The sequence below is a fragment of the Oncorhynchus mykiss genome, chromosome 23 (assembly GCF_013265735.2).
Source record: "Oncorhynchus mykiss isolate Arlee chromosome 23, USDA_OmykA_1.1, whole genome shotgun sequence".
Taxonomy (NCBI): domain Eukaryota; kingdom Metazoa; phylum Chordata; class Actinopteri; order Salmoniformes; family Salmonidae; genus Oncorhynchus; species Oncorhynchus mykiss.
In genome coordinates this window covers 5,415,112-5,425,967 of record NC_048587.1, presented here as the reverse complement: position 1 = coordinate 5,425,967, position 10,856 = coordinate 5,415,112, and the positions used below count along the sequence as shown (strand labels likewise).

At 44.9% G+C, this 10,856-nt stretch overlaps 1 protein-coding gene across 1 annotated transcript; it reads left to right on the top strand.

Annotated features, from left to right (window-relative positions):
• Positions 1-361: 361 nt before the first annotated feature.
• LOC118943897 (forkhead box protein I2-A-like) lies at positions 362-2,569 on the top strand. Its single transcript, XM_036960737.1, has 2 exons — positions 362-1,087; positions 1,287-2,569. The coding sequence occupies exons 1-2, from the start codon at positions 424-426 to the stop codon at positions 1,889-1,891; spliced, it is 1,269 nt and encodes a 422-aa protein (XP_036816632.1). The 5' UTR covers positions 362-423; the 3' UTR covers positions 1,892-2,569.
• The last annotated feature ends 8,287 nt before the right edge of the window (positions 2,570-10,856 follow it).

Genomic DNA, 10,856 nt, shown 5'->3' with positions numbered 1-10,856 from the left:
AAGATATATATTTGTAAAAGCGTCCGTGCGTAAAAGTGGAAATATGATTGGCCAACTGTAAAACTGTTTTTATTGGATAACTTGTAGCCTAAATGCCTATTTTTATTGCGTATGCTTATTAGGCTATACATGCGCGGTAAATTACTCAGCCTATCTTGCTCCAGGTTAACTCCTAAAACGGCATTAATGAGTGGGCCAGTATCTCTCACCAGTATCTCTCCCATTGATGCACAGATTCGGTTAAGACAATTCGACTGAAGCGTGACGGAGAAGGGGGAGTCACCCTCGAGACAGTTCCTTTCACAGGGGTTTTACCTGTCGACGCTCCAGGCGGAACGCTTAAATACGCCTCCTCCCCGTGGGTCTAGCCTTCAGTCCTCCGGGAGAGACTGACGGAAACAGACGCTTTGGGAAAGGAACCGCATGTTGTTGATGATAGAAGAAGATACCAGGATTCGTACTCAAATAGAACGGATTATGAACGCTTTTGGACAGCAGCCATCCAACGCGCAGACTAGCCCCATTCAGCACCACAGCGCACAGGAGCTCCTGGATATGGCCGTGTACTGCGATAACTTCGGCAGCATGTACCAGCACCAGCAAAACATCCATCATGGTCACCACCCGCAGAGGCCGCCGGCGCATCCTCCAAGCTACGGCCTCGGTGAGTACACCTCGCCGACCACCAACCCGTACCTGTGGCTAAACGGACCGAGCATCGACTCGGCTCCATACCTGACGGGATTGAATGGAACATCGTACATACAGTCTGGATACGGAGCGAACCAGCGGCAGTTCCTGCCCCCTCCTACGGGGTTTGGTGGAGCTGACCTCGGATGGCTGTCGATCTCCAGCCAGCAGGAACTCTTCAAGATGGTTCGACCTCCTTACTCTTACTCAGCGCTCATAGCCATGGCTATCCAGGGCGCCGGGGACAAGAGGTTGACGCTGAGTCACATCTATCAGTATGTGGCAGAGAATTTTCCGTTTTATAAGAAGAGTAAAGCTGGGTGGCAGAACTCAATCAGACACAACCTGTCACTGAATGACTGTTTTAAGAAAGTTGCCCGGGATGACGATGATCCTGGTAAGTTACAATACCTGTTGTACTTGTAATTAACTCGTCATTATTTACACTTATTATTAAATGTGTCATTTTGTAATGTCATACCTTTGCCATGTGATTTTGGTAAGACGTGTCTGACAGTAGACTAGAACAGTCATGACCTTTGATATCTCGTTCAGGCCTACATTGTCTGTTGTGTCCTGTCTTCATGTTTTCATAGGAAAGGGAAATTACTGGACATTGGACCCAAACTGTGAGAAAATGTTCGATAACGGCAACTTCCGAAGAAAGAGAAAGAGACGAGCTGACTTGAACGGAGGAGACACCAACAACACTGTTCTTCCGGTGAAGTCAGAAGACACTGCCGCCCTGAAGCTCTCCGACACGGCCAGCATCATGAGTTCATCCCCTCTCAGCCTCCAGAACTCCCCTGGTTCCTCCGAGCCCAAATCATCCCCGTCCCCGTCTGTGGAACACAGTCCCTGTTACAACAACTTTGTCTCCACTATGAACACGATGCTGGCGGGGAGTAACAACGGCTCTACCCGGGAGGGGGGCAGGGGGGACTTTGGTTCAGGAGGACATGTTATGGGGGATTTGTCGCCTCATCAGACCCGAGAAAACATGTCCGGACTTGGTTCATACTCGCCCTCTCAAATCACGCCATTGAACACTGATACCACTCACCTCTCCACAGCTAATAGAATGAACTACTACACATCAGCACAGAACAATCACAGTGGAGGCCTGGGCCTCACCAACTCTCTCCCAAACCACTTCAGTGTTAATCATTTGATATACAGCCGCGAAGGAACCGAGGTGTAAAGGCAGTAGGCTATAAGCCTTGTCCTAATGATGTCAGATATATGTAGATAATATTATGCAACTCGTTGGCATTCTTGTATAAAGTACTCAGTGAGTACATCAATTACCATGATTATTATTCACGTTACGCATTTCATAATAAGAACGTGTTATAGCAATGTCTTAAATAAACTTTCTCGTGATTGAATCTGGATTCAAAGTGGGTCGAAACTACGTTCCACTTAGCATTTTATTAAGAGCATAATTAAGACCAACTTTGTTGTTTTTATGCCCAACTGGAGCCCTGGAATGGGGTCTTGCCTTGGAGTAAACATTCACCTGTACTCTTTTCCTTCCACCTTTGTTTTATTATCTATTGGCCGTATGGATGACGTCACAGTGCCGTTCGGAAGATCTTGTATTTTGTTTATAAATAGAACACTATTACTACTGCTACTGCAGATTTATGTTTTGATAAGTAGCCCTCTTTGGAGACCACTTTGTGTACTTTTTTTTTTTTTAGAAGGAATTGTGTTTGTGTGTGTGTGTATATTTTATTTAAGCCTATTGTCAAACGTTTTGAATAAATGTAATATCTGAAATGATTGATTCTGTCATATTTTCTAGCGGACTTGTCAAAGTGAAGATGTCTCATATTTATCCGCCATAATATTCAACTTTGCAATAAACCAGAGCTCTATTTCATTTTTTTTAACGCACGATTCCATTTTTACTTATAAACACTAAAATCTTGAAATGATTAACGTGTAAATCTTAATTTATGGCTCATTACATTGTAAGTTTACGTTGAAAACACTAATGCGCCTGTGGGATTTGATAGGCTACAGCTGTTAATGGTGTGGGAGAACATGGTCACTGACTCTTTACAATACCAAACAGTATTTATAATGGGACTGACAATTATTTACCAGAAGTATTTCAGGTTTAATCGAGGTTGGAATTAATCCTACACCCCGCCGTGTACTCTCTCCTCCCTCCATTCCATTCATAAACTTTCCAGACAATCAGCCAGATATTCCATCTCAGACTCGAGAATACAGTTCCAGTAGGCTTCCATACAGTTCATAAATTGATCAATGATATTTTATATTGAATGTAAGAAGAAATAACGTCCATTCACGTAACAGGCTACAACAACGAAGGCCTCACCTTTCGCTGAAGTTTCCTCTGTGATCATTAGCTCATGCCTCCTCAACTGTATGAAAACAGTAGGTGAGACTGAGACATTTTCCAGCTTGTCGCTTTGAATAAACCCGATTTACGCTGAGATTCAAGACACATCACCTCTTTATTTCTGCCCAGTTCAGAAGTTCAGCTATTGGTCTTCTTTAACGGTGTGTATGGATAGATGGACACTTGTGGAATTGAATAGTTCACACCTGTTTTCAGTTTATTCAGCGGGGGGGTTGGGGGGAGTTTCATCGCTCACAGCATAAAACGCGGAGTGATATATTTTTTTAAACATCGTGTGAGAAATAAGAATGATAGATAGTTCGATGTTTTTCTAATGAGCCGTGAATCAACCTGGACGCGTTTCCACCGAGCGATTCATGTCAGTGCAAAATAGCATGTAACACCCATTGTTTGGTCATGTGCAGTTGTCCTGCTATTATGGGACAAAATAAGATACATAACTGTCCCTGCTTTGCTGTAGTGGGCAATAATAACCAGAGAGAGAGAGAGAGAGAGAGCTTTCCCATGAAAAATGTTCAAGCCATTAAACGGCTATCTTACTCATGTCCGTATTTTGAAACAATTTACGGTTACGCACGAAATCAAAGGAAGTAAATTAAAGAGAACACCTCTTAATTGGTGGATAATTCAGTGCGCTCTGGCGCTCTGTTGTCTCGACTAAAGCTAAATTGACAAGAGGTTCGTGCCCGTAGCTGTGACACAATGGGCCCTGGCAATACCAAGGGATCCCCTCCTGCGCTCGGATGAAAACATTCGGTGACCCCAGATCTGGGAACGTATTATATCACTCAGACCACATCTCCCTCCTGTTGTCCATGAAGCATGGGCTTCCTATCTAACAAAGAGTATTTTTGTGAAACTCAAACGGGTTCTCACAGCGACAAGTTTCCAATTGAAAATCCGGTCTTTCACCAACGTTGTAATGTAGGCCTACCAGTAAATAGAACATAGATGTCCTGTGTAATTACAACGTTATACGTAACCCTCTAAAATAGCTAGAAAACTATAAACATGCAACAATTAATTGAACAGTGAGAAACTCATTGTAGAACCTATTTTATGTATGTGTCTATTGGTAGGCCTATGCTCTGCCATTAAAACTCCCTGCCCATCCACTGGCGCTCTGTTCTATTCACACTTTAAGTCCAGGTTTGACTTGACACATTCAGGAGTAAATACACAAACAAATGAACATGACAATAAGTCAATTATTCCTCTAAACCAGACTGAGACCTGCCCTTCTCCGGGACCAGTGGACATTTATTTGATCTTCTTTCACATTATGAGGACCGACATGTCAGCTAAAATACATATTCTTGGCTACTCTAGAAAATATCTTTTTTTTTTCAAATTCTCATCATTTATTTAAAACATTTTTTTTTTTTACAAAGATGTCCCACAATCGTGCAAATACAGATAGCATTTCACACTCCCATTCATAACATGTGCCCCTGCTACACTTCCATGAAGTGGTAGTCGGTAGTTTTCCATCTAGTCAATTATCAGAGATCTACCGTCTCCATCTCACGTCTCCGTCCTGATACGCTCCACTACCCTCTGCCTGAGGGGAATTTCATCTGGCCGGGCCCTTATTGAATATCAGTCACCTGGCAACCTGGTGGGCCTCCCATACCTGATGCCTTCTTCAGGGCCCCCGACCTGGCCTCCATACCCCCAGGGCTAGGGATCGGCCCAGGCCATGGTGGGAGCGTCTCAGGTAGGGTGGCCCCAATCTCGATAGCCCAACCCTGGTCCCCATAGAAGCCCCAAACACAACCCTGGTCCCCATAGAAGCCCCAAGCCCAGTGTCCTCAAACCCAACCCTGGTCTCCATAGAAGCCCCAAGCCCAGTGTCCTCAAACCCAACCCTGGTCCCATAGAAGCCCCAAACCGAACCCTGGTCCCATAGAAGCCCCAAGCCCAACCCTGATCCCCATAGAAGCCCCAAGCCCAACCCTGGTCCCCATAGAAGCCCCAAACCCAACCCTGCTCCCCATAGAAGCCCCAAACCCAACCCTGGTCCCCATAGAAGCCCCAAGCCCAACCCTGGTCCACATAGAAGCCCCAAACCCAACCCTGGTCCCATAGAAGCCCCAAACCCAACCCTGGTCCCCATAGAAGCCCCAAACCCAACCCTGGTCCCCATAGAAGCCCCAACCCCAACCCTGGTCCCCATAGAAGCCCCAAACCCAACCCTGATCCCCATAGAAGCCCCAAACCCAACCCTGGTCCCCATAGAAGCCCCAACCCCAACCCTGGTCCCCATAGAAGCCCCAAGCCCAACCCTGGTCCCCATAGAAGCCCCAAACCCGGCCCTGGTCCCCATAGAAGCCCCAAACCCGGCCCTGGTCCCCATAGATCCCCCAAACCCGGCCCTGGTCCCCATAGAAGCCCCAAGCCCAGTGGGCTAATATAAAACCATAATGAGGGGTTTCAGGATCAACTGCGTCACCTTCAAAAGGCAGGGAGCCTCATAATTGGATGGTGGCGTTTGACCCAGGTTTGGGACGGGATTATTTTAAATCTTTAATCCCGTCAATTTCTCCTCTAGATGGACAGGACAGGAAGTATCCGTTTTTTTAAGCTGGTCATGTGATATGGCAGAAGGTCCAGAAACCAGGCTGTGTGTGTGTGGCTGGGGAATGTTTGTCAGCAGGGTTAAGGAAGCGTCACTTCCTCAAACACAAGGTCTTTAGAGAGAACCAGAGATCAGCTGTCCTTTCCTCTGCCCAGATATAAGGTTATCAGGTTGGGTTGGAGGGGAAAGAGGTGGACGACAATGTATTTGGTCAAAATACTACAGAAAAACACTATAGACCTGGTAATGATATAACATTATAGACCTGGTACTGATATAACATTATAGACCTGGTACTGATATAACATTATAGACCTGGTACTGATATAACATTATAGACCTGGTACTGATATAACATTATAGACCTGGTACTGATAAAACACTATAGACCTGGTACTGATATAACATTATAGACCTGGTACTGATATAACATTATAGACCTGGTACTGATATAACATTATAGACCTGGTACTGATATAACATTATAGACCTGGTACTGATATAACATTATAGACCTGGTACTGATATAACACTATAGACCTGGTACTGATATAACATTATAGACCTGGTACTGATAAAACATTATAGACCTGGTACTGATAAAACATTATAGACCTGGTACTGATAAAACACTATAGACCTGGTAATGATATAACATTATAGACCTGGTACTGATAAAACATTATAGACCTGGTACTGATATAACATTATAGACCTGCTACCAAGTAAACTACCGATATTACATTATAGACATGGTACTGATATAACATTATAGACCTGGTACTGATATAACATTATAGACCTGGTACTGATATAACATTATAGACCTGGTACTGATATAACATTATAGACCTGGTACTGATATAACATTATAGACCTGGTACTGATATAACATTATAGACCTGGTACTGATATAACATTATAGACCTGCTACCAGGTAAACTACTGATATAACATTATAGACCTGGTACTGATATAACATTATAGACCTGGTACTGATAAAACATTATAGACCTGGTACTGATATAACATTATAGACCTGGTACTGATATAACATTATAGACCTGGTACTGATATAACATTATAGACCTGGTACTGATATAACATTATATACCTGGTACTGATATAACATTATAGACCTGGTACTGATATAACATTATAGACCTGGTACTGATATAACATTATAGACCTGGTACTGATATAACATTATATACCTGGTACTGATATAACATTATATACCTGGTACTGATATAACATTATAGACCTGGTACTGATATAACATTATAGACCTGGTACTGATATAACATTATAGACCTGGTACTGATATAACATTATAGACCTGGTACTGATATAACATTATAGACCTGGTACTGATATAACATTATAGACCTGGTACTGATATAACATTATAGACCTGGTACTGATATAACATTATAGACCTGGTACTGATATAACATTATAGACCTGGTACTGATATAACATTATAGACCTGGTACTGATATAACATTATAGACCTGGTACTGATATAACATTATAGACCTGGTACTGATATAACATTATAGACCTGCTACTGATATAACATTATATACCTGGTACTGATATAACATTATATACCTGGTACTGATGTAACATTATAGACCTGCTACCAGGTAAACTACTGATAACAAGTTAACGTGATTTCTCAGTGTGATATACATATGTAGAATCTTAATTTAACCATTGAAATAATTGATATTTTCTTACTGTAAATGAGTGTTGATATGCTAGTAGGGAAAACTGTAGATTAGGTGAGAGATCTAGTGAGAGAACAGCAGGTTTTCAGTGAATTTATGTCAATCATGAGTCTCTACAGAATTTTACTGCATGACAAGAACATTCTCTGCACCCACAGAGTGATCAAATAAAATTATACACCAGTAGTGGGCAGGTAGAGAGGATAATCAGTCAGCCTGGGGTTACGAGAGCCTCCTCTCTGAAGAGAATCAGTCAGCCTGATTATGAGCCTCCTTTCTGAGGAGAATCAGTCTGCCTGCTGCTAGGAGAGCCTCCTATCTGAAGAGAATCAGTCAGCCTGCGGCTAGGAGAGCCTCCTTTCTGAGAGAATCAGTCAGCCTTCTGCTACTAGAGAGCCTCCTTTCTGAAGAGAATCAGTCAGCCTGATTATGAGCCTCCTTTCTGAAGAGAAACAGTCAGCCTGCGGCTAGGAGAGAGCCTCCTTTCAGAAGAGAATCAGTCAGCCTGATTATGAGCCTCCTTTCTGAAGAGAAGCAGTTAGCCTGCGGCTAGGAGAGCCTCCTTTCTGAGAGAATCAGTCAGCCTGCTGCTAGGAGAGCCTCCATTCTGAAGAGAATCAGTCAGCCTGATTATGAGCCTCATTTCTGAGGAGAATCAGTCTGCCTGCGGCTAGGAGAGCCTCCTTTCTGAGAGAATCAGTCAGCCTTCTGCTACTAGAGAGCCTCCTTTCTGAAGAGAATCAGTCAGCCTGATTATGAGCCTCCTTTCTGAAGAGAAACAGTCAGCCTGCGGCTAGGAGAGAGCCTCCTTTCAGAAGAGAATCAGTCAGCCTGATTATGAGCCTCCTTTCTGAAGAGAAGCAGTTAGCCTGCGGCTCGGAGAGCCTCCTTTCTGAGAGAATCAGTCAGCCTTCTGCTACTAGAGAGCCTCCTTTCTGAAGAGAATCAGTCAGCCTGATTATGAGCCTCATTTCTGAAGAGAATCAGTCAGCCTGCTGCTAGGAGAGCCTCCTTTCTGAAGAGAATCAGTCAGCCTGATTATGAGCCTCCTTTCTGAAGAGAATCAGTCAGCCTGCGGTTAGGCGAGCCTCCTTTCTGAGAGAATCAGTCAGCCTGCTGCTAGGAGAGCCTCCTTTCTGAAGAGAATCAGTCTGCCTGCTGCTGGGAGAGCCTACTTTCTGAAGAGAATCAGTCAGCCTGCTGTTAGGAGAGCCTCCTTTCTGAAGAGAATCAGTCTGCCTGCTGCTAGGAGAGCCTCCTTTCTGAAGAGAATCAGTCAGCCTGCAGCTAGGAGAGCCTCCTTTCTGAAGAGAATCAGTCAGCCTGCGGCTAGGAGAGCCTCCTTTCTGAGAGTATCAGTCAGCCTGCAGCTAGGAGAGCCTCCTTTCTAAGAGAATCAGTCAGCCTGCGGCTAGGAGAGCCTCCTTTCTGAGGAGAATCAGTCAGCCTTCTGCTAGGAGAGCCTCCTTTCTGAGAGAATCAGTCAGCCTGCTGCTAAGAGAGACTCCTTTCTAAGAGAATCAGTCAGCCTGCGGTTAGGAGAGCCTCCTTTCTAAGAGAATCAGTCAGCCTGCGGCTAGGAGATTATGAGCCTCCTTTCTGAAGATCATGTTGCATTCTGATTAGGGGACAGAGAGACACACAGGGCCCTGGGGCCTGGAGCTGCCTGGTGCTGCCTGGGGATGGATAGTGGAGCTGCCTGGAACTGGGTAGTGGAGCTGCTTGGATCAGCCTGGGGCTGGGTAGTGGAGCTTCCTGGAACTGGGTAGTGGAGCTGCCTGGAACTGGGTAGTGGAGCTGCCTGGAACTTGGTAGTGGAGCTGCCTGGGGCTGGGTAGTGGAGCTGACTGGAGCTGGGTAGTGGAACTGGGTAGTGGAGCTGCCTGGAACTGGGTAGTGGAGCTGACTGGAGCTGGGTAGTGGAGCTGCCTGGAACTGGGTAGTGGAGCTGCCTGGAACTGGGTAGTGGAGCTGCCTGGAACTGGGTAGTGGAGCTGCCTGGAACTGGGTAGTGGAGCTGCCTGGAACTGGGTAGTGGAGCTGCCTGGAGCTGGGTAGTGGAGCTGCCTGGAACTGTGTAGTGGAGCTGCCTGGAACTGGGTAGTGGAGCTGCCTGGAACTGGGTAGTGGAGCTGACTGGAACTGGGTAGTGGAGCTGCCTGGGGCTGGGTAGTGGAGCTGACTGGAACTGGGTAGTGGAGCTGACTGGAACTGGGTAGTGGAGCTGCGTGGAGCTGGGTAGTGGAGCTGACTGGAACTGGGTAGTGGAGTTGTGTGGAGCTGGGTGGTGGAGCTGCCTGGATTAGTGGGGGTGGGGGGGCACTCAGTGAGTGACATGGGTTGGAGGGATGGATGAATCCAGTTGGATAAAGTTTCCCTCTACTCAGCAAGGTGTGAACCCTTCTTTCCTCCCACTAGTCATTACAAGATCCCGTCAACTGATAGTGTCAGGAAAGCAAGGCTATGTCTTCCTGTCACCATCTACAGATCAGATGCTGTGGTTCGGGGAGGCAAAGAAAAAAGTGGGATGATTTTCAGCTTTAGATTTTTAGTTTAAGATATTACAAGTTTGGGTGATAAGTTCATTAAGAACATACATGTATGGGAAGAGCTCATTAATTACTTGGTACAGGTTTCCCAATAGGTTTTACTGTATTTTACAGGTTTCCCAATAGGTTTTACTGTATTTTACAGGTTTCCCCAATAGGTTTAACTGTATTTTACAGGTTTCTTAATAGGTTTTACTGTATTTTACAGGTTTCCCCAATAGGTTTTACTGTATTTTACAGGTTTCCCCAATAGGTTTTACTGTATTTTACAGTTTTCCAAGGGCTTATGAATGACTTGGTATGGTGTTGTAAATTCAAACATCTAATTCTGTGTCAAGTTAAATCTCAGCACTAACCATTTGACCCCGTTATAACACTTATTCCCAGACAAATGTGAAGGGTAATATGAAAAGTGATATGTTCAGGGGAATCTCCTGGCCTGTCTGACCCCTATGAGAAGAGCGTAATATCGGGGACCAGAGAGAGGATGATTCCTGTCTCTTTATATCTACCATCTGCTTGTAGCAGTCAGTAGGAATTACGGGACATTATCTTATACTACAGCCCAATCCTTTTTTTTTTTTGTTGAGGCCGTTAAACATTTAACCGTACAACACGATGACAGCTCCCAGGGTAGCTAGGGGGAGCAGCTAGATGTCCTAAGGTTGTATCCCAAATACAACCCTATTCCCTACTTTATGCACCTTTTTTGTTGTTGACCAGGGCTTATATTCCTATGCAGGGAAGAGGTTGCCATTTGGGACTCAGCCCTAGACCGTGGAGCTGAGAGGCTTGTCTTCACAGTGACTCTAGAAAGACGAAGCGAACATCTGATAGCCGAGGAGAATGCCTATCAATCGGTATGACCTGGTAGGGTTTCCATCAGCCTCCATACTGGGGGGCTCATAAAA